Below are 23,606 nucleotides of genomic sequence, written 5' to 3' on the forward strand. Positions count from 1 at the left end.
AGACACTCGTTTCATGCGTACATAGCGTACCCTCAAACGGCTGCTTATTCTCCTTCACGAGGGTACATACTGACACCCTCAAGCAACACTTAATAATCGTTTCATGCAGTTACATAGTGACCTCAAACAATGTTTTAGTAGTTTCATTCCGTACATCGTGACCTCAAGCAACACCTTAATCGTTTCATAGAGGTACATAGTGACCTCAAGCAACACCACTAATCGTTTCATGCAGTACATAGTGACCTCAAACAATACTTCGTCGTTTCCTTGCAGTATTATAGGTGTTCCTCAAACAATACTTAGTAGTTTCATGCACCGTACATAGTGACCTCAAGCAACACTTTCTAATCGTTTCATGCAGTACATAGTGACCTCAAACAATTTTATAATCGTTTCATGCAGGCACATTAGTGACTATCAAGCAAAAACTTAATCGTTTCATGCAGTACAAAGTGACCTCAAGCAAAACTTTGGATCGTTTCATGCAGTACATAGTGACCTCAAACAATACTTAATCGTTTCATGCAGTACATAGTGACCTCAAGCAACACTTAATCGTTTCATGCAGTACATAGTGATCCTACTTCGTCGTTTCAAACATAGTGACCTCAAACAATACTTCATGGTTTCATGCGGTACATAGTGACCTCAAACAATACTTCGTCGTTTCATGCCGTTTCTTTAATGTTTCATGCCGTACATAGTGACCTCAAACAATACTTTAGTAGTTTCATGCGAGTACATAGTCACCTCCTCAAACAATACTAATCGTTTCATGCCATCCATAGTGACCCTCTCAAACAATACTTAGTAGTTTCATGGCGGTATAGTTGTCCCTAAATGAGTACTACTTAGTTTCCATGCCATCCATAGTGACCTCAAACAATGCTTAGTTGTTTTCATGCAGTACATAATCGTATCCCAAACAGTACTCAGTAGTTTCATGCATCCATGACCTCACAATGCATAGTCATGCAGTACAAATCGTATCAACAGTACTTAGTCGTTTCATGCTGTCCATAGTGACCTCAAACAATACTTCGTCGTCCTTTCCGTCCATAGTGACCTCAAACAATACTTAGTCCTTTCATGCAGTACATAGTCGTCTCAAACAGTACGTAGCAGTTTCATGTAGTATAGAGTCACCTCAAACAATACTTAATTGTTTCATGCAGTACATAATCGTCTCAAACAGTACTTAGTAGTTTCATGCAGTACATAGTCACCTCCAACAATACTTAGTCGTTTAGCCACGTCAGACAATGCTTTGTCACTGCAGATAATACTTTGTCAACTCAAATAATAATCGCCTAGTCATGCATAGTTGGAGGAAGCCGACTCGGAACATAGTCTCTCCTGTTTATACATAGCCTCTCCTACCTATACATAGTAAACTCAATACTTTCTTCTCCTCGAGCTATTCATTCATCGAGCAATGCATGGTCTTTGGAGTTTTGACGGAATTTTGATCAAGAATGAAATATAAACAAAGATGTGTTTGCCTTGTTCACTTTATTATTAATAGAGGATGAAAAGGTTTGAAGGAAGATGAGAGAACGACTCGTTTTGGTCAATTTGTTATAAAACAAAACCTGTTGTTAACTTTAGATTCATGTGCTAACTGTATCTGTAGAAGATCATGATTTCGGTAGAATGTGTAAAATGAGTCAGTGTAGATTTCAGCAGAAATATGCATATAACTCTCGATTTGAATCGGTAAATATTCATATTTACCGATCAGCTATTATTTACTGTAAAATATGTAATGTTTGAATGGATCACTAAAAAGTAGGTGTATATTTCCTGATTCTACACTTCTTCCATTTGAAAGGGCCTGTTAACTGACCGTGAAAATGATATGCATGGACTAGAAAATCCTGTGACCAGAGAGCCTTTCCTGAATGTGTTGAAACCCAAAACCGATTTGTTAGACTTAAACCACATCTCTTGTCTAGAAGTGCAGAAATTTGCACATACCAAATAATCTCGTGCTGATCGGTTTTACTAACATGGTAACATATAGGGATTTTGATCGCTAAGGTAAACTGACTCATCAAGTCCTTTATTAAGACGCTTTGTGACTGTTCGAAAAACGAAAGATACTTATTTTGAAGAAGTGATTTCTTTGACAAATATTTAGTCTCTGGTATCTCTGTTTTAACAACCGTACGCGCGACAATACACATCAATGGAAAGTAGTGCACAAACACTCTTGTCGCTTATATTTATACCTTGTCGAGAGGGCTCACTCATTAACTCCACTCACTCACTCCACCATTCACCACCTCCCTCCTCCCTCACTCACTCCACCACTCGACCTCATATGCGTACCTACTAAACACCGTTGTATCCCCAGCACATGGTGCCCTAAGAGAAATAGAAATAATTGAATATTTATCAGCAGTATAAGATCCGACTTGCACTCACTCATGAACTCTCGGTCCTACCACATCATCTCTCAATGTCGACAAGATCAGCGTTCACAGAATTGACGCTTCAAGCTGAGTAGCTCGATGGATCACTCGGGCGAAGCTCTCAGCGGCAAATCTTCCTTTGCCTCTAAACAATCTCTGTCAAACACATTACGATTAAAAAGCCGTGCATCAGGAGCCGCTAAGATGTTCCTCCAGGAATAAAAAGATGCGTCGGCCGGGAATCGAACCCGGATCGACTGCTTGGAAGGCAACCATGCTAACCTTTACACCACCGACGCTGTCCACGCTGGGTGATGTTGAAAAGGCATCTTAATGAAATTTGCTGATTGATTAGCCACGCCCTGAGGCACGCCATTAAATGAAACGGCTTACGTCACAAAATGAATTCAATTATACTTTTGAAATGTATTTTTGCCTTATGCAACAAGGGTCTACAATCTACAAAGCACTGATAACAAATTCTATGGGTCTACAATCTACAAAGCACTGATAACAAATTCTATTTAAATGAAGAGGACACTGCATTTGTATCCATATGGAGCAAATGGACACGTCAGCTGAACACTTCCTCCTTTCCAGCGTTCTCTTTAACCAAAGAATGAGAAGCCAAGAAAAAGGCGCAATTAGTGTGAAGCATCGGTGGTCTAGTGGTAGAATACTCGCCTGCCACGCGGGTGACCCGGGTTCGATTCCCGGTCGATGCACACTTTTGTGCCTCCATATGCAAAAGGAAAGGCTTTCTCCAAACGCGTCTCTCTAATACGAATATCTACTCTGTGACGCAATGTGATTGTTGTCAGTGATGTCACGTTTCTGTGATGTCAGGCCATTGTGACGTCACAAATGAGTCTTTATATAGACTTCAGTCTGTTGGAATGAGAACATTTGTACATTTACATGACTCCATTTAAAGGACTTGTAAGGACGGGATGTTCTGCAGGTTTTAGCACTGTTCCACGTAAACTGTACTTTATCTGCACAGCATTCTAACAGTGTCAGGCTGTCAATGTAGCAATAATACGGCCAGCTCTACGTTGATTACACACACATATTTCATTTCATAGCATGGCTGAGATAATAGAAAGTGTCAACAGAAAATTATACATATCAACATGGTGCATATTCATGGAGGATGTTATTTGTACTTTCTTCAGTCGGACGTGAACGCCAAATTTCTCCACCCATGTTCCTCCAGGAATAAAAAGATGCGTCGGCCGGGAATCGAACCCGGATCGACTGCTTGGAAGGCAACCATGCTAACCTTTTTTACACCACCGACGCTGTCCACGCTGGGTGATGTTGAAAAGGCATCTTAATGAAATTTGCTGATTGATTAGCCACGCCCTGAGGCACGCCATTAAATGAAACGGCTTACGTCACAAAATGAATTCAATTATACTTTTGAAATGTATTTTGCCTTATGCAACAAGGGTCTACAATCTACAAAGCACTGATAACAAATTCTATGGGTCTACAATCTACAAAGCACTGATAACAAATTCTATTTAAATGAAGAGGACACTGCATTTGTATCCATATGGAGCAAATGGACACGTCAGCTGAACACTTCCTCCTTTCCAGCGTTCTCTTTAACTAAAGAATGAGAAGCTAAGAAAAGGCGCAATTAGTGTGAAGCATCGGTGGTCTAGTGGTAGAATACTCGCCTGCCACGCGGGTGACCCGGGTTCGATTCCCGGTCGATGCACACTTTTTGTGCCTCTCCATATGCAAAAAAGGAAAGGCTTTCTCCAAACGCGCGTCTCCTAATACGAATATCTACTCTGTGACGCAATGTGATTGTTGTCAGTGATGTCACGTTTCTGTGATGTCAGGCCATTGTGACGTCACAAATGAGTCTTTATATAGACTTCAGTCTGTTGGAATGAGAACATTTGTACATTTACATGACTCCATTTAAAGGACTTGTAAGGACGGGATGTTCTGCAGGTTTTAGCACTGTTCCACGTAAACTGTACTTATCTGCACAGCATTCTAACAGTGTCAGGCTGTCAATGTAGCAATAATACGGCCAGCTCTACGTTGGATTACACACATTATTTCATTTCATAGCATGGCTGAGATAATAGAAAGTGTCAACAGAAAATTATACATATCAACATGGTGCATATTCATGGAGGATGTTATTTGTACTTTCTTCAGTCGGACGTGAACGCCAAATTTCTCCACCCATGTTCCTCCAGGAATAAAAAGATGCGTCGGCCGGGAATCGAACCCGATCGACTGCTTGAAGGCAACCATGCTAACCTTTACACCACCGACGCTGTCCACGCTGGGTGATGTTGAAAAGGCATCTTAATGAAATTTGCTGATTGATTAGCCACGCCCTGAGGCACGCCATTAAATGAAACGGCTTACGTCACAAAATGAATTCAATTATACTTTTGAAATGTATTTTGCCTTATGCAACAAGGGTCTACAATCTACAAAGCACTGATAACAAATTCTATGGGTCTACAATCTACAAAGCACTGATAACAAATTCTATTTAAATGAAGAGGACACTGCATTTGTATCCATATGGAGCAAATGGACACGTCAGCTGAACACTTCCTCCTTTCCAGCGTTCTCTTTAACTAAAGAATGAGAAGCTAAGAAAAGGCGCAATTAGTGTGAAGCATCGGTGGTCTAGTGGTAGAATACTCGCCTGCCACGCGGGTGACCCGGGTTCGATTCCCGGTCGATGCACACTTTTTGTGCCTCCATATGCAAAAAAGGAAAGGCTTTCTCCAAACGCGCGTCTCCTAATACGAATATCTACTCTGTGACGCAATGTGATTGTTGTCAGTGATGTCACGTTTCTGTGATGTCAGGCCATTGTGACGTCACAAATGAGTCTTTATATAGACTTCAGTCTGTTGGAATGAGAACATTTGTACATTTACATGACTCCATTTAAAGGACTTGTAAGGACGGATGTTCTGCAGGTTTTAGCACTGTTCCACGTAAACTGTACTTATCTGCACAGCATTCTAACAGTGTCAGGCTGTCAATGTAGCAATAATACGGCCAGCTCTACGTTGGATTACACACATTATTTCATTTCATAGCATGGCTGAGATAATAGAAAGTGTCAACAGAAAATTATACATATCAACATGGTGCATATTCATGGAGGATGTTATTTGTACTTTCTTCAGTCGGACGTGAACGCCAAATTTCTCCACCCATGTTCCTCCAGGAATAAAAAGATGCGTCGGCCGGGAATCGAACCCGGATCGACTGCTTGGAAGGCAACCATGCTAACCTTTACACCACCGACGCTGTCCACGCTGGGTGATGTTGAAAAGGCATCTTAATGAAATTTGCTGATTGATTAGCCACGCCCTGAGGCACGCCATTAAATGAAACGGCTTACGTCACAAAATGAATTCAATTATACTTTTGAAATGTATTTTTGCCTTATGCAACAAGGGTCTACAATCTACAAAGCACTGATAACAAATTCTATGGGTCTACAATCTACAAAGCACTGATAACAAATTCTATTTAAATGAAGAGGACACTGCATTTGTATCCATATGGAGCAAATGGACACGTCAGCTGAACACTTCCTCCTTTCCAGCGTTCTCTTTAACTAAAGAATGAGAAGCTAAGAAAAGGCGCAATTAGTGTGAAGCATCGGTGGTCTAGTGGTAGAATACTCGCCTGCCACGCGGGTGACCCGGGTTCGATTCCCGGTCGATGCACACTTTTTGTGCCTCTCCATATGCAAAAAAGGAAAGGCTTTCTCCAAACGCGCGTCTCCTAATACGAATATCTACTCTGTGACGCAATGTGATTGTTGTCAGTGATGTCACGTTTCTGTGATGTCAGGCCATTGTGACGTCACAAATGAGTCTTTATATAGACTTCAGTCTGTTGGAATGAGAACATTTGTACATTTACATGACTCCATTTAAAGGACTTGTAAGGACGGGATGTTCTGCAGGTTTTAGCACTGTTCCACGTAAACTGTACTTATCTGCACAGCATTCTAACAGTGTCAGGCTGTCAATGTAGCAATAATACGGCCAGCTCTACGTTGGATTACACACATTATTTCATTTCATAGCATGGCTGAGATAATAGAAAGTGTCAACAGAAAATTATACATATCAACATGGTGCATATTCATGGAGGATGTTATTTGTACTTTCTTCAGTCGGACGTGAACGCCAAATTTCTCCACCCATGTTCCTCCAGGAATAAAAAGATGCGTCGGCCGGGAATCGAACCCGGATCGACTGCTTGAAGGCAACCATGCTAACCTTTACACCACCGACGCTGTCCACGCTGGGTGATGTTGAAAAGGCATCTTAATGAAATTTGCTGATTGATTAGCCACGCCCTGAGGCACGCCATTAAATGAAACGGCTTACGTCACAAAATGAATTCAATTATACTTTTGAAATGTATTTTGCCTTATGCAACAAGGGTCTACAATCTACAAAGCACTGATAACAAATTCTATGGGTCTACAATCTACAAAGCACTGATAACAAATTCTATTTAAATGAAGAGGACACTGCATTTGTATCCATATGGAGCAAATGGACACGTCAGCTGAACACTTCCTCCTTTCCAGCGTTCTCTTTTAACTAAAGGAATGAGAAGCTAAGAAAAGGCGCAATTAGTGTGAAGCATCGGTGGTCTAGTGGTAGAATACTCGCCTGCCACGCGGGTGACCCGGGTTCGATTCCCGGTCGATGCACACTTTTTGTGCCTCTCCATATGCAAAAAAGGAAAGGCTTTCTCCAAACGCGCGTCTCCTAATACGAATATCTACTCTGTGACGCAATGTGATTGTTGTCAGTGATGTCACGTTTCTGTGATGTCAGGCCATTGTGACGTCACAAATGAGTCTTTATATAGACTTCAGTCTGTTGGAATGAGAACATTTGTACATTTACATGACTCCATTTAAAGGACTTGTAAGGACGGGATGTTCTGCAGGTTTTAGCACTGTTCCACGTAAAACTGTACTTATCTGCACAGCATTCTAACAGTGTCAGGCTGTCAATGTAGCAATAATACGGCCAGCTCTACGTTGGATTACACACATTATTTCATTTCATAGCATGGCTGAGATAATAGAAAGTGTCAACAGAAAATTATACATATCAACATGGTGCATATTCATGGAGGATGTTATTTGTACTTTCTTCAGTCGGACGTGAACGCCAAATTTCTCCACCCATGTTCCTCCAGGAATAAAAAGATGCGTCGGCCGGGAATCGAACCCGGATCGACTGCTTGAAGGCAACCATGCTAACCTTTACACCACCGACGCTGTCCACGCTGGGTGATGTTGAAAAGGCATCTTAATGAAATTTGCTGATTGATTAGCCACGCCCTGAGGCACGCCATTAAATGAAACGGCTTACGTCACAAAATGAATTCAATTATACTTTTGAAATGTATTTTTGCCTTATGCAACAAGGGTCTACAATCTACAAAGCACTGATAACAAATTCTATGGGTCTACAATCTACAAAGCACTGATAACAAATTCTATTTAAATGAAGAGGACACTGCATTTGTATCCATATGGAGCAAATGGACACGTCAGCTGAACACTTCCTCCTTTCCAGCGTTCTCTTTAACTAAAGAATGAGAAGCTAAGAAAAGGCGCAATTAGTGTGAAGCATCGGTGGTCTAGTGGTAGAATACTCGCCTGCCACGCGGGTGACCCGGGTTCGATTCCCGGTCGATGCACACTTTTTGTGCCTCTCCATATGCAAAAAAGGAAAGGCTTTCTCCAAACGCGCGTCTCCTAATACGAATATCTACTCTGTGACGCAATGTGATTGTTGTCAGTGATGTCACGTTTCTGTGATGTCAGGCCATTGTGACGTCACAAATGAGTCTTTATATAGACTTCAGTCTGTTGGAATGAGAACATTTGTACATTTACATGACTCCATTTAAAGGACTTGTAAGGACGGGATGTTCTGCAGGTTTTAGCACTGTTCCACGTAAACTGTACTTATCTGCACAGCATTCTAACAGTGTCAGGCTGTCAATGTAGCAATAATACGGCCAGCTCTACGTTGGATTACACACATTATTTCATTTCATAGCATGGCTGAGATAATAGAAAGTGTCAACAGAAAATTATACATATCAACATGGTGCATATTCATGGAGGATGTTATTTGTACTTTCTTCAGTCGGACGTGAACGCCAAATTTCTCCACCCATGTTCCTCCAGGAATAAAAGATGCGTCGGCCGGGAATCGAACCCGGATCGACTGCTTGAAGGCAACCATGCTAACCTTTACACCACCGACGCTGTCCACGCTGGGTGATGTTGAAAAGGCATCTTAATGAAATTTGCTGATTGATTAGCCACGCCCTGAGGCACGCCATTAAATGAAACGGCTTACGTCACAAAATGAATTCAATTATACTTTTGAAATGTATTTTGCCTTATGCAACAAGGGTCTACAATCTACAAAGCACTGATAACAAATTCTATGGGTCTACAATCTACAAAGCACTGATAACAAATTCTATTTAAATGAAGAGGACACTGCATTTGTATCCATATGGAGCAAATGGACACGTCAGCTGAACACTTCCTCCTTTCCAGCGTTCTCTTTAACCAAAGAATGAGAAGCTAAGAAAAGGCGCAATTAGTGTGAAGCATCGGTGGTCTAGTGGTAGAATACTCGCCTGCCACGCGGGTGACCCGGGTTCGATTCCCGGTCGATGCACACTTTTGTGCCTCCATATGCAAAAAAGGAAAGGCTTTCTCCAAACGCGCGTCTCCTAATACGAATATCTACTCTGTGACGCAATGTGATTGTTGTCAGTGATGTCACGTTTCTGTGATGTCAGGCCATTGTGACGTCACAAATGAGTCTTTATATAGACTTCAGTCTGTTGGAATGAGAACATTTGTACATTTACATGACTCCATTTAAAGGACTTGTAAGGACGGGATGTTCTGCAGGTTTTAGCACTGTTCCACGTAAAACTGTACTTATCTGCACAGCATTCTAACAGTGTCAGGCTGTCAATGTAGCAATAATACGGCCAGCTCTACGTTGATTACACACATTATTTCATTTCATAGCATGGCTGAGATAATAGAAAGTGTCAACAGAAAATTATACATATCAACATGGTGCATATTCATGGAGGATGTTATTTGTACTTTCTTCAGTCGGACGTGAACGCCAAATTTCTCCACCCATGTTCCTCCAGGAATAAAAAGATGCGTCGGCCGGGAATCGAACCCGGATCGACTGCTTGGAAGGCAACCATGCTAACCTTTACACCACCGACGCTGTCCACGCTGGGTGATGTTGAAAAGGCATCTTAATGAAATTTGCTGATTGATTAGCCACGCCCTGAGGCACGCCATTAAATGAAACGGCTTACGTCACAAAATGAATTCAATTATACTTTTGAAATGTATTTTTGCCTTATGCAACAAGGGTCTACAATCTACAAAGCACTGATAACAAATTCTATGGGTCTACAATCTACAAAGCACTGATAACAAATTCTATTTAAATGAAGAGGACACTGCATTTGTATCCATATGGAGCAAATGGACACGTCAGCTGAACACTTCCTCCTTTCCAGCGTTCTCTTTTAACTAAAGAATGAGAAGCTAAGAAAAGGCGCAATTAGTGTGAAGCATCGGTGGTCTAGTGGTAGAATACTCGCCTGCCACGCGGGTGACCCGGGTTCGATTCCCGGTCGATGCACACTTTTTGTGCCTCTCCATATGCAAAAAAGGAAAGGCTTTCTCCAAACGCGCGTCTCCTAATACGAATATCTACTCTGTGACGCAATGTGATTGTTGTCAGTGATGTCACGTTTCTGTGATGTCAGGCCATTGTGACGTCACAAATGAGTCTTTATATAGACTTCAGTCTGTTGGAATGAGAACATTTGTACATTTACATGACTCCATTTAAAGGACTTGTAAGGACGGGATGTTCTGCAGGTTTTAGCACTGTTCCACGTAAAACTGTACTTATCTGCACAGCATTCTAACAGTGTCAGGCTGTCAATGTAGCAATAATACGGCCAGCTCTACGTTGGATTACACACATTATTTCATTTCATAGCATGGCTGAGATAATAGAAAGTGTCAACAGAAAATTATACATATCAACATGGTGCATATTCATGGAGGATGTTATTTGTACTTTCTTCAGTCGGACGTGAACGCCAAATTTCTCCACCCATGTTCCTCCAGGAATAAAAAGATGCGTCGGCCGGGAATCGAACCCGGATCGACTGCTTGAAGGCAACCATGCTAACCTTTACACCACCGACGCTGTCCACGCTGGGTGATGTTGAAAAGGCATCTTAATGAAATTTGCTGATTGATTAGCCACGCCCTGAGGCACGCCATTAAATGAAACGGCTTACGTCACAAAATGAATTCAATTATACTTTTGAAATGTATTTTTGCCTTATGCAACAAGGGTCTACAATCTACAAAGCACTGATAACAAATTCTATGGGTCTACAATCTACAAAGCACTGATAACAAATTCTATTTAAATGAAGAGGACACTGCATTTGTATCCATATGGAGCAAATGGACACGTCAGCTGAACACTTCCTCCTTTCCAGCGTTCTCTTTTAACTAAAGAATGAGAAGCTAAGAAAAGGCGCAATTAGTGTGAAGCATCGGTGGTCTAGTGGTAGAATACTTCCTGTTTAGTAGAAATTGCAATGAATAAAGGCAACGCACGATTTACTATGTACGGCTGTCGTGATGGGGGGTTGATAGAAGCGTCCCTAAAATCACTATATATTGTTTCTGGATCAGTCGTTCCCCTTCCAGGACGACCTCGTTAAATTCTGCACCAAATGCCAACTGTTACAAAAATCACAAATAAGTTACATTGAAATGAAAAGTCAACATCACATTCTATAAAAAAAACATTGTTATTTTTTATTACTGGGTTTAGTATGTTTGCGTAACATATACAATTTACACATTTTTATCCAGTCAGAGCTGGCAAATGTTTCAGTCGAGACTCTATCTACCATACGATAGCAGACAATGTATAAACTTTTGATTCTGTGTAGTTTTGCAATGTGAATCAACAAGGGAAGCTCAATATTGTTCCTGAGTGTTTGAACTTTAGTGATTTGATTCGAGTTGAATAATATATCATGTTCTGTTTCTGTGTTGTTAAGGTTTACCTGCCATGACAGCGAATCATTGTACATTTATCCGTAACAGAGAGTCTGTCTCTGCAGTGAAATTGTTTCTCTTTACCCTATTTCTCTTGAGGAATTATTCTCGTGAAAAGGGTTTTACTTGATAATTTTGCCCATAATACATTTACACTGACAATACTTGCTCCACGTGGAAGTTATTCCTCGTGGAATTGATCATCGTTGACATATACGTTGACATATCGGTAGAGGTAAGAGCACGAGCAGCTGGTGCCCTATCGTTAAAAAGGTAAGTAAAGAATCCACAGTGCAACTGATGCTGTGGCCAACATCTAGCCCTAACGCTGTTTATAACATCATTTCGGCACCAGTGTTCAACTGTGAGAATGTGGCCTTTGTGCCCCTGCGTGGTGCATGTGAATTATGTTCCTTAAGCCATCTGCACGTCACCAGGCTCTTTATCGGCTCTGGTTATGAAATGCCTGTTCCGGACAAAACTACAATTCATACAGGACCAAGTCGAGCACATTTATCAGCCACCATAGCATAACCTATCCATGTTAGTGTGCCTCCTATGAACAAATACCGCCCTGGTCGAGGTTAGAATACTTTTTTTCAATCTCTTGCTCAAAATCAAACCACATACGGTTTCATGAAATTGTTCTACTCAAGGAAATCGACAGTGAAATAAAAGAAGTTCGGTTATTGCCAAGCGGTAATACAATTTACAACTGAGTTAGCTAATGCAGGGTCAAAGAAAAGTCTCGTTTAATTGTATAATCATATGTTAAGATATCGATACACCCATACAATTTAAAAGGTATTCTTCTAGTACCAGTAATAGTACTCTATTTTGGGATGATATTAGTATGGAACCAATTCGAATGATTTTATACGGATTTGGAAACTTCCGTTAAATGATTATTGTTATTAATTTCGTGCAAGCGTTTTTAATAACGTGTACGTGAATATGGTTGGAATAAAACTGAAAATTTATAGTGAAATTTGCCAGTGTGTTGCTGTAAATTTCAGTGCTACAATTAGACTGAACGTTGTTCTGATATAGTTTTAAACTCAAATACACGGGTTTTTTTACTTGCGGCGTCTGTGACGTCAGGAACGGCTTCATACAGTTGGCATGTTGGAAGTTGGAATTAGTCTGAGCGATGTGTCATGAGTTTTTTGTTATGTCTCATGGTCGGTAATTAGCTGATTGATATCGCGTTATCGACAGACCAAGGGCGACAACTGGCACACAACAGCCGTTTCTGTGTATTTCGACTGCATATTAGTAAAATCCTTCAACTCAAGCTGGCAACAATGAGTGAGTGAGTTTAGTTTTACGCCGCACTCATCAATATTCCAGCTTTATGGCGTCAGTCTGTAAATAATCGAGTCTGGACCAGACAGTCCAGTGATCAACAGCATGAACATCAATCTACGCAATTGGGATACGATGACATATGTCAACCAAGTAAGCGAGCCTGACCACCCGATCCTGTTAGTCGCCTCTTACGACAAGCATTTTACTCATGACCAATTCTAACCCGGACCTTCACGGGTCAAGCTGGCAACAGTTGTGGGATGCTAGGACTGCCGGCCGACATGTACTCAGTTTGTCCTTATGTGAAATCAAATAGGACAATTCGTCGACGTAAGAAACGCGACGAAGCCACACTCACTGGACTTGTGGTTTAAATGCTTACCACAGAGTCACTGATGAAGAGGTGTCTCCTGTATGTACACATTGTGACGGAAATACTCCCGAGACAGTGGAACATTATTGAATGACGAGGCCACAATGATATCGGATTAAATTTAGAAGTGCGGTATTTCAGAAGGAAAGCTAATTTTCTCTAAGTACACGTTGTGGCCCAAACATGTTTTATTGTTCAGTTCAGCGAGCCATATTAGACTTCGTGTCTGCATCGGGAAAATATGATACATTATAAAATGTGATAAACACATAGATTTGTGTTGACTTTTAAACCATTTTAACTGTTAATCCGTTACTGATCTGCTTTTTTATTGAACGAGTTCTTACGTTTCAGAAGTGAAAGAGTAATTACTTGCGGTTTTAAAATATAAACTATATCATGTAGCAGATTGACTAAACATCTCATTTGCATTACTATCTTTGTTCTTGTTTAAAGTCGTTTGATGCGTTGGGCGCAAATAGACCTTTAAAGACCCAAGTTGCCCTTAAACCCAAATACCATACCATACCATACCATAAACCATACCATACCATACCATACCACCGTTTCTGTGTGTTACGAAACCAGAGTAATAACTACCTCTCAAATTGGAGATGAGCTTCACAGAGCAACAGGTGTTAGAGTGAGTGGAGTAATTTTCTTCACAGATGTTATCCCACGGTCGACGGACCGTCACATTACAGCCTGACGTCGTTGGTGTCAAGACCGGCAGCGCTAAACCAGTCGTTGCTGGGCAAACGTTATGTTTTCTTATGAATCAAAGTTTTCTTTGGACTTCCTTGACAGACGCCACAGAGTGTGGTATAATTGGAATTAGCGTTCTTGTGCCATTTACGTTACAGAGACCGATCTTTTGAGGGGAGGGGCACGTATTGTTACACATATCTCCAGCGGGACCACTGCATCATGGTCGTTAGTCGGTCCAGACCCGTCAAGCACCGAACACGAAGTTGGGGATCTCCTTGGATGGCGCGTCAACAACCGTCAACAACAACCGTCAACAACAACCAAACACAACGAATGTCCTGTTACAGTCCCTGTTTCACTGTTAAACTATTTTTCTTATTAAAGATATACATATTAATAGATGTGACACATTATTTAGAATATCTTCTCCCCTTTTGTATAGGGGGCTGGAGGGGTAGATTAGTGGTTAAAGCGTTTGCTCGTCACGCCGAAGACCCGGGTTCGATTCCCCACATGGGTACAATGTGTGAAACCCATTTCTGGTGTCCCCCGCCGTGATATTGCTGGAATATTGCTAAAAGCTGCGTGAAACTAAACTAACTAATTCACTCACTCACTAAGGGTAACACGTGCTGTTTGCGTGAACATACATGGCCATAACACTGAATGTACGGCCGAGCATGACATCTACGATAACTTACATTGCAATGCCCATGATACATGGTGGTTGTCAGCTGGCATCATCGTCGGTCATCCGGTGGGGAGAACCGTACCGGTTGGCAGCGTCAGATGTTTGAGTTTGACTTTCGAAGCGACTGAAGAAGATACAAACAAGCGTATCAGTTTACAAATCCGATATCTTGTCCTTGAAAAATCTACTTCGGTGTGTTGTTCTGTAATGTTTTATTGCCAGTTTCACAAGCGTTGTTTTCGTCAACTATTTTGACATTTTCAGAAGATGCACCCAGTGACGGCGAACAAGAATATCACACTGGACCTCCCTGTCTGTTACGAGTGCTCGGCTATCTAGTCAACAGCTCACTTGGACACTTGTACGTAGACACCTCGCTTACAGGGCGAAAATAACGAAATATTAGGATAAGTTTATGCGTTTAAATACATTTGTAAGTGTATATAATTTTGTCGTTTACATACATCTCAGTTGCTGCATCGTCGGTGTTCATCAGTTTACCCTTCAAATACATCAGTTTGCCCTACAAATACATCAGTTTGCCCCTTCAAATACATCAGTTTACCCCTTCAAATACACCAGGTTGTCCCTTCAAATATATCCATTTGCCCCTTCAAATACAACAGTTTACCCCTTCAAATACATCAGTTTGCCCCTTCAAGTACATCAGTTTGCCCTTCGAATACATCCGTTTGCCCCATGAAATACATTAGTTTGCCCCTTTAAATACATCAGTTTACCCCTTCAAATATATCCGTTTGCCCCTTTAAACACACCCGTTTGCCCTTACAAATACATCTGTTTGCCCCTTCAAATACAACAGTTTGCCCTTCGAATACATTCGTTTGCCCCATGAAATACATCAGTCTGCCCCTTTAAATACATCAGTTTGCCCCTTCAAATACATCCGTTTGTCCCTTCAAATGCTTCATTTTACCCCTTAAAATACATCCGTTTGCCCCTTCCAATACATCCGTTTGCCCTTCCAATACATCCGTTTCCTCCTTCAAATACATCCGTTTGCCCCTTCGAATACATTTGATTGCCCCTTCAAATACACCAGGCTGCCCCTTAAATACATCCGTTTCCTTCTTCAAATACATACGTTTGCCCCTTCAAATACATCCGTTTGCCCTTTAAAATACAACAGGTTGCCCCTCAAATATATCCGTTTGCCCCTTCAAATACATCAGTTTGCCCCTTCAAATACACCAGGCTGCCCCCTCAAATACATCCGTTTGCCCCTACAAATACAACAGTTTGCCTTTACAAATACATCAGTTTGCCCTTCGAAAACATCCGTTTCCCCATCAAATACATCAGTTTGCCCCTTCAAATACATCAGTTTGCCCCTACAAATACATCATTTTGCCCTTTTAAATACACCAGGTTGCCCCCTCAAATATAGCCTTTTGCCCTTTCAAATACACCAGGTTGCCCCCTAAAATATATCCGTTTGCCCCTTCAAATACATCAGTTTGCCCTTTCAAATACACCAGGTTGCCCCCTCAAATATATCCGTTTGCCCCTTCAAATACATCAGTTTGCCCCTTCAAATACACCAGGCTGCCCCCTCAAATACATCCGTTTGCCCCTACAAATACAACAGTTTGCCTTTACAAATACATCAGTTTGCCCTTCGAAAACATCCGTTTCCCCATCAAATACATCAGTTTGCCCCTTCAAATACATCAGTTTGCCCTTCGAATACATGCGTTTCCCCATCAAATACATTAGTTTGCCCCTTGAAATACATCAGTTTGCCCCTTCAAATACATCAGTTTCCCTCTTCAAATACATCCGTTCGCCCCTTTAAATACATCAGTTTGCCCTTTCAAATACACCAGGTTGTCCCCTCAAATATATCCGTTTGCCCCTTCATATACATCAGTTTGCCCCTTAAAATACATCAGTTTGCCCCTTCAATAACATCAGTTTGCCCCTTCAAATGCATCAGTTTGCATTAAGGTTAGCCTTAGTGACTTACGATGACATAAGTGCTTTGTGAATATTTATTCCGTATTTAGTCGTCGTTTTGTGGACGTGTCGCACCAGTACTGAACTTGGAGAACCATGTTTGAACACACACGGGAATATGGATCAATCAAAACAAGCCCCTGATCTGTCAAAATAGGCTTCCTCACAAATTCAAGTTTATAGCCGTAAAACAATGGGCCTTTCATGCTCCATTAAACATGTACCGGCGGAGGAAGGTGTGCACTGAAGCATGACGTGACTGGGTAGAGAACATGGGAGACAAGTCCAAAATCTAGGCCTTAATTCTGAAGTTCAAATGCTAAACCGTGAGAGAATACAAAAACTCACAAGTTCGTCTAATAAACCATATCTATCTAAATGTAAGGTAGACCATTTTACCACTTCTACCTGTGTCTGCCAGGTAGACCATTTACCAGTTCTGTCTGTGCACGTCCGTGAGATCTAAGTGTACGTAGATACAAAGTATACCTGTCTACCAAGGTATCGCCATGTACGTGAGATCTGAGTGCACGTAGATACAAGGTACACCTGTCTGCCAAGGTATCGCCATGTACGTGAGATCAGAGTGCACGTAGATACAAAGTATACCTGTCTACCAAGGTATCGCCATGTACGTGAGATCAGAGTGCACGTAGATACAAAGTATACCTGTCTACCAAGGTATCGCCATGTACGTGAGATCAGAGTGCACGTAGATACAAGGTACACCTGTCTGCCAAGGTATCGCCATGTACGTGAGATCAGAGTGTACGTAGATACAAGGTACGCCTGTCTGCCAAGGTATCGCGAAGTACGTGAGATCTAAGTGTACGTAGATACAAGGTACGCCTGTATGCCAAGGTATCGCCATGTACGTGAGATCTGAGTGTACGTAGATACAAGGTTCACTACACTGTCCAAGCAGCGCCGTGTCAATCAAATATATTTTACCCAGTTCTACAGAACAACAGTGAGAATGCAAACATTGTGTCTTCTAACAAGATCGTTAATATTGTATCGCCCCGAGCGTTGAAATTGTTTGCATTGCTACAATGTTATGTTTCTAGGTGATGGCAGCTGTTAAGGAGAGTGATGTTGTGTTTCATATGCTAGCATCAGCAATGAAGCGTCGTCACCTCTAGTGTGGGGTAGCATACCGCCTTCGACAACCGTCGTCGCTACTGGTATGGGATAGAATACCGACCTCGACAACTGTGTAATGACTGGACGAAGCGGTGGTCAATCTGGTAAGTAAGGGCCGATGGTTCAAGATTGTGTGTTTAGAGTGGGGCTTTCTGTGTCAGAGGTCACAGAGATAGGTAAAACATCTCTGTATTATATTTGTGAAACATTGAAAGTCAGGCTATAACTATGTTTTCCCTTCACCCGACCTTGCCGTCAGCTCCTCGCGTTCACTCAGAGGCCATGTACCGGGCAGTCGAAGGGTCAAGTCAGATGACGCTTCAAGGTTTCCTCGCAAGTGATGTTCCGTAGATCTCAGCGCAGATCAGTGGTCTGTAGAGAGTGTTGCTCCGTAGATTTAGGTGCTGAGCGCTATTCAGTAGATTTAAGTACAGAGCAGTGTTCCGTAGATCTAAGCACAGAGTGTTGTTCTGTAGATCTATGTACAGAGAGGTGTTCTGTAGATCTAAGTACAGAACGGTTTCCGTAGACCTAAGTACAGAGCGTTGATTACACAATGCCATTTAGAAAGTGGTCAAATGTAACATATGTTATATTTGGGATTACACTTTCTTAGTGAAGTACCAATTCTAGTACATTTTGAGTTGAGCCCCATCCGGGATTCGAACTCACACCCTCAGAGTCAGTCAGGTTTCCGTATATATAAGTACAGAGCGATGTTCCGTAGATCTAAGTACAGAACGGTTTCCGTAGATCTAAGTATAGAGTGGTGTTCCGTTGATCTAAGTACAGAGCGTTTCCGTAGATGTATGTACAGAGAGATGTTCAGTAGATCTAAATACACTGTGTTGCTCTGTAGATCTAAGTACAGAGCGGTTTTCTTTAGATATAAGTACAGCGTGGTGTTCCGTAGATCTAAGTACAGAGCGGTGTTCCGTAGATCTATGTACAGAGCGTTGTTCAGTAGATCTAAGTACAGAGCGGTGATCCGTAGATCTAAGTACAGAACGGTGTTCCGTAGATCTAAGTACAGAGTGGTGTTCCGTAGATCTATCTACAGAGCGATTTTCCGTAGATCTAAGTACAGAGCGGTGTTCCGTAGATCTAAGTACACTGTGTTGCTCCGTAGATCTAAGTACAGAGCGGTTTTCCTTAGATATAAGTACAGAGCGTTTTTCCGTAGATATATGTACATAGTAATGTTCCGTAGATCTATGTACAGAGCGGTGTTCCGTAGATCTATGTACAGAGCGGTGTTCCGTAGATCTTAGTTCAGAGCGGTGTTCCGTAGATCTAAGTACAGAGCAGTGTTCCGTAGATCTATGTACAGAGCGGTGTTCCGTAGATCTATGTACATAGTGATGTTCCGTAGATCTATGTATAGAGCGGTGTTCCGTAGATCTATGTACATAGAGATGTTCAGTAGATCTATGTACATAGTGATGTTCCGTAGATCTATGTACATAGAGATGTTCCCTAGATCTATGTACATAGTGATGTTCCGTAGATGTATGTACAGAGCGGTGTTCCGTAGATCTATGTACATAGTGATGTTCCGTAGATCTATGTACAGAGCGGTGTTCCGTAGATCTAAGTACAGAGCGGTGTTCCGTAGATCTAAGTACAGAGCGGTGTTCCGTAGATCTTAGTACAGAGCGGTGTTCCGTAGATCTAAGCAAAGAGCAGTGTTCCACAGGTCATTGTCTGTAGAGTGAGTGAGTGAGGTTAGTTTTACAATGCTTTTAGCAATATTCCAGCAATATCACGGCGGCGGACACCAGAAATAGGCTTCACACATTGTACCCATGAGGGGAATCGAACCAGGGTCTTCCGCGTGACGAGCGAACGCTTTAACCACTAGGCTACCCCACCACCCCAGTGGTCTGTAGAGAGTCTTGCTCTGTAGATATATGTACAGGGCGCTATTCAGTAGATCGAAATCCAAAGCGTTATTCCGAGGGCCCAAGTACAGATACACTGACAAAACGCCAGTACAGTTCATGTTTGGGATATGCTACCGCTTGGCTAAGATATTGTAACTGAATATAAAACCTATGTTAAACTGAACTGCGAGGTAAATACATTTGCTCCACAGTGTATTTCAAAGATGATTTTACAAGCCAACAGTGGACAGCTTGTTGCTATTAACCCCGTTTCTAAGATGCCTAGCTGTTAGAACAATCGAAAAAAAAATACATTATGAGACAATAAAGGTATAGTTTTTTGATGACGTAACAATTGAATGACGTTATCCTGTCACCACGCCATTCTAGTGTGCCCCCTCGTAATCGAATTATTTTACATTACGTCACAATGTAAGTGACGTCACGATGTATGTCAGTTGTCATCGCCTCGCACGGCCTCCTACAGGAAACTACTCCGTTGCATCCCGTTTCTTGGTTTGCAGTTGCTTCACGCAGCTAACATCACTGGCGGAAACATTACGTTTATGTTTTACGACGGTTAAAATGTGTCAATTCGACTCACAGGTTTTCAGCGACACGGTAATGTTCGCAATGTTTACATTCCCACAATGCAATCGTGGAATGTCGCTTGACTACTCCGCTTCATCTGGATGTACTGATCCAAACTTACGTTGGTAGAAGAAATGCGACGTTGATATTGCCCCATATGATTTACGTTAATGACAGATGTAATTAAAATAATTCAGAGAAGATATTTAATCCGAACGTAAACCGTCATCAAACTGTTATCATTTGTTTTTTCTGGTAACGTTCGTCTTAACGTAGGGGGGCAGACACATCAATAGAACAGCGCACCAGTTAGCCCTGTGCGAGGATTCTTAATTTAGGTCACCGACACCGTCATTTGTTTTCTGCCTTAAATTAATTGTAATTATCCTTAGAAAGTATTAAATTTAGCATCTTAGAAAGATGTAGAGTTCGCGTTTCTACCCCAATGTGTTTTTTAATAAAGAGTATGGTTTGCCCTGAACTATTATAACATCAAAGCACTCGGACTACCATTTAATTATAATAGTTCAGGGGAAAACTATACTTTATTACAAACTTACGTAGAACTTTATTTCTTAAGTAACGCACATTTGCCTCATATTATGTCCGCAATAGGTACCAAAAGGAGACGAATACGCTGGTAGAGTTATATCCATTTTGCACCAGAAGAAATAAAGTAGTTCTTTAAAGTCCTTAGCAGTGGTATCACACAGTACACTCTCCTACCCAGAGTTCCATGCGGCCAGCCAACATAGTACCTCTGCCACAGGCCAAAGAGATGTGACGATTCCTCACATCTTGCACGGTCCATTCAATACATTGTACATATTTCTTAACGCTTTCATTTATGACGAGTCTACACATCTACTTAAACATCGTTGTTAGAATGGTTTAGTTTCACTGAGAAAATATCCTAGAACGTGTAACACTATTTCGATTTGCGTAGCGATCCTTTGTTTACATGGGTTGTACGGCTCCACGTGCTGTCATCGAAGCCTTAGGGTGAGCAAACGATGCATCCAGTTTGATATATAAATATGTATTGTCATAAACCTTACTGTCGCAGTTGTAGAATATTATTTATGTAACAATGTAAAGCATTGTGAAGACCGCGCCAAATCGCTTGCGTTGGGCTAGTATCTCCTTACTTACGAATATGCGCGTTTGTTTACAAACAAGAGAAAAAAGTCCGGTCACGTGATATGCAAATTAGCCTGTGGCAGTGATGTTATGCTAAGTCATCGCTGCGCCGGAGTGTGCATTCAGTGACAACCTGGTCACTGTTTACGTCCTGATGCCGTACAGATGGAGTGGGTGGGGGCCCAGACATGCATGATGCTGTCAATCGTTGTGATCAGTTTAGTCTCTTGGGAACAAATCGGTGGCTCTGTGTTCGAATCCTCGTTCGCGCCGGTTGTGTTTCCAGGTTTTCACGGTGGTGGTGAGCGTTTGAGACTTGCATTACCTCGGGCTTTTCCCCCATGCTAAACAGACCATCGTCATTAAACTGGAATAGTCACTCGCACACTTATTAATGGCGCACGGCAATGCTTCCATATCGCTTGATATAATGTACTATCATAGGCGCCTGACTCTGATATATTTATAAGTATGACCTATATATATAATATATAAGAAAGGTGTGTCTAAATCGAAACAAAATGGCGGCTCGGCTCGGCTCGGTTTCGGTCTGACAAACGCTTCCATCGCTTTGACCGTTGAATAAACTGCACAATTTATGCTCAATTGACCTCTTTAAAGTACCTTGCGTATCACTAACCTGGTGATTTTATTCTCATTTAAAGCTTTCAATAATTTTGCCGTCCATTCTCGCACGAAGTCAGGACATATGCCCGGAAGTAAACAAATCTCAGGCTACAGACCCGCACCGAATATTAGAGCGAGTCTCTGATTGGTTAGCGTCTTCTATTATTCCCACCTCTTTTAACGAGCAACTATATTATCTAATCAGAGACTCGCTCTACTATTCGGTGCGGGTCTGTAGCGGGTCTAACATGTGGTTGACACATGTCATCGCATCCCAATTGCATACATCGATGCTGATGCTGTTGATCAGTGGTCTGGTCCAGAAACGAATATTGACAGACCGCCGGCATATAACTGGAATATTGCTGAGTGCGGCGTTAAACAACAAACCAACCAACCAATGTTCAAAATCTGAATATTATTGATTTCAATAGTCTGAAACATATTCAACTTTTGTCTTCGTCTTTGGAAGACAGAGCGAGACACATCTCTGACGGAGTATTGTTGTGACCTGTGAACCGGTTATATCCCGAGAGTTTGGGCCAGTGTCCTGTCCCCCCCGATTGACCCCCAACACCTGTACCCTTCCTGTCACTTCCTCCCACACTAACTGCTGTGTGTGTCCAGTAAAAGCTGCCCCCTGACAGTCAACAGTTGAGTTGATTCAGGATACACAGCTCGCCAATGTCAACTCGGCTAGGAACCAGCACACAGATATAACCCCCGTTGTCTCTGCCAGGATTACTGCCGACTACAAACAATGGCCTTTCAAAAGCTGGAAATAGAACTTGCTCATATTTTTAGAAGGTTAAATGTTCATTGTCTCCAGACAGACTCATTACCCCGGGGGACAACTGTCTCCATATGTTCAGGTAAACATAAGGGTAGTGTGGCAATGCGGAGACGGACAGTCGCACCAAGGATACGCCCGTGGCTTATATCATATCAATACATCGGTTTGTAAGTAGATTTCGCCAACTGAACAGGTCCTTTCATTAGATCAATTGACAGATATCTGAAACTATAATGAAGGTGTACATATTACTACTACGAGATGAAGGATAACAGCATCTCTACATGCTAACCTAGTTATCTATCACTCTCAATATTCGATGGTATCTCGACATATTATTTTTGTAAGTTTATATCACAGTATATTTTTTCTTTTGAAATTGTCTATTAAATCAAAATCTTAAATGTTCATATAAAATATTCATTGATACATTCAAGGATTCGTGTATTTGATGAAATACACAATGGATACTATGCCAGGGCAAGAAACAGCTGTTATATAGCGAAGTCGTGTAGAAGAGACTTCTGGTAGTGTTCGTGATCACCACCCAACGGGAGATATCCTCTTCGTGAGGTCAAACAATGGCCTGAACGAGATTTAGATTTAATGAAATTATACCAAAATAGTTTGAAGATCTTTAATTGTGCAGTCAATGGGAACAATCGAGTTACATCCATAATCCCTCTTCCACTGAAGCTAGGTGGCTTTACCTTTGCGCTCAACACATTGGGTATTACGGAAGATTAAAAGCTGGAGGGACGATAT

At 41.7% G+C, this 23,606-nt stretch overlaps 1 protein-coding gene and 12 non-coding genes across 13 annotated transcripts in view; 9 read left to right on the forward strand and 4 right to left on the reverse strand.

Moving 5' to 3' along the window:
- Window positions 1–2,644: 2,644 nt before the first annotated feature.
- Trnag-ucc lies at window positions 2,645–2,716 on the reverse strand. Its single transcript has one exon. It is a non-coding gene; the product is annotated as a tRNA-Gly (tRNA).
- A 355-nt stretch (window positions 2,717–3,071) lies between these two features.
- Window positions 3,072–3,142, forward strand: Trnag-gcc. Its single transcript has one exon. It is a non-coding gene; the product is annotated as a tRNA-Gly (tRNA).
- A 502-nt stretch (window positions 3,143–3,644) lies between these two features.
- On the reverse strand, window positions 3,645–3,719 carry Trnag-ucc. Its single transcript has one exon. It is a non-coding gene; the product is annotated as a tRNA-Gly (tRNA).
- A 353-nt stretch (window positions 3,720–4,072) lies between these two features.
- Trnag-gcc lies at window positions 4,073–4,143 on the forward strand. Its single transcript has one exon. It is a non-coding gene; the product is annotated as a tRNA-Gly (tRNA).
- Window positions 4,144–5,073: 930 nt separating this feature from the next.
- Window positions 5,074–5,144, forward strand: Trnag-gcc. Its single transcript has one exon. It is a non-coding gene; the product is annotated as a tRNA-Gly (tRNA).
- A 504-nt stretch (window positions 5,145–5,648) lies between these two features.
- Trnag-ucc lies at window positions 5,649–5,720 on the reverse strand. The gene has a single exon. It is a non-coding gene; the product is annotated as a tRNA-Gly (tRNA).
- A 354-nt stretch (window positions 5,721–6,074) lies between these two features.
- Window positions 6,075–6,145, forward strand: Trnag-gcc. Its single transcript has one exon. It is a non-coding gene; the product is annotated as a tRNA-Gly (tRNA).
- A 933-nt stretch (window positions 6,146–7,078) lies between these two features.
- Window positions 7,079–7,149, forward strand: Trnag-gcc. The gene has a single exon. It is a non-coding gene; the product is annotated as a tRNA-Gly (tRNA).
- A 933-nt stretch (window positions 7,150–8,082) lies between these two features.
- Trnag-gcc lies at window positions 8,083–8,153 on the forward strand. The gene has a single exon. It is a non-coding gene; the product is annotated as a tRNA-Gly (tRNA).
- A 930-nt stretch (window positions 8,154–9,083) lies between these two features.
- Window positions 9,084–9,154, forward strand: Trnag-gcc. Its single transcript has one exon. It is a non-coding gene; the product is annotated as a tRNA-Gly (tRNA).
- A 504-nt stretch (window positions 9,155–9,658) lies between these two features.
- Trnag-ucc lies at window positions 9,659–9,730 on the reverse strand. The gene has a single exon. It is a non-coding gene; the product is annotated as a tRNA-Gly (tRNA).
- Window positions 9,731–10,085: 355 nt separating this feature from the next.
- On the forward strand, window positions 10,086–10,156 carry Trnag-gcc. Its single transcript has one exon. It is a non-coding gene; the product is annotated as a tRNA-Gly (tRNA).
- A 7,641-nt stretch (window positions 10,157–17,797) lies between these two features.
- Window positions 17,798–23,606, forward strand: part of LOC124291437 (hormonally up-regulated neu tumor-associated kinase homolog A-like) — a 51,367-nt gene continuing 45,558 nt past the window's right edge. The window contains exon 1 of the mRNA XM_046728425.1: window positions 17,798–17,911. Coding sequence (XP_046584381.1) covers window positions 17,884–17,911 — 28 coding nt within the window. The 5' untranslated portion in view covers window positions 17,798–17,883. The remainder of the gene's footprint in view (window positions 17,912–23,606) is intronic.

This window comes from Haliotis rubra, unplaced genomic scaffold, assembly GCF_003918875.1.
Source record: "Haliotis rubra isolate DU_JTF1 unplaced genomic scaffold, ASM391887v1 Scf491, whole genome shotgun sequence".
Lineage (NCBI taxonomy): Eukaryota > Metazoa > Mollusca > Gastropoda > Lepetellida > Haliotidae > Haliotis > Haliotis rubra.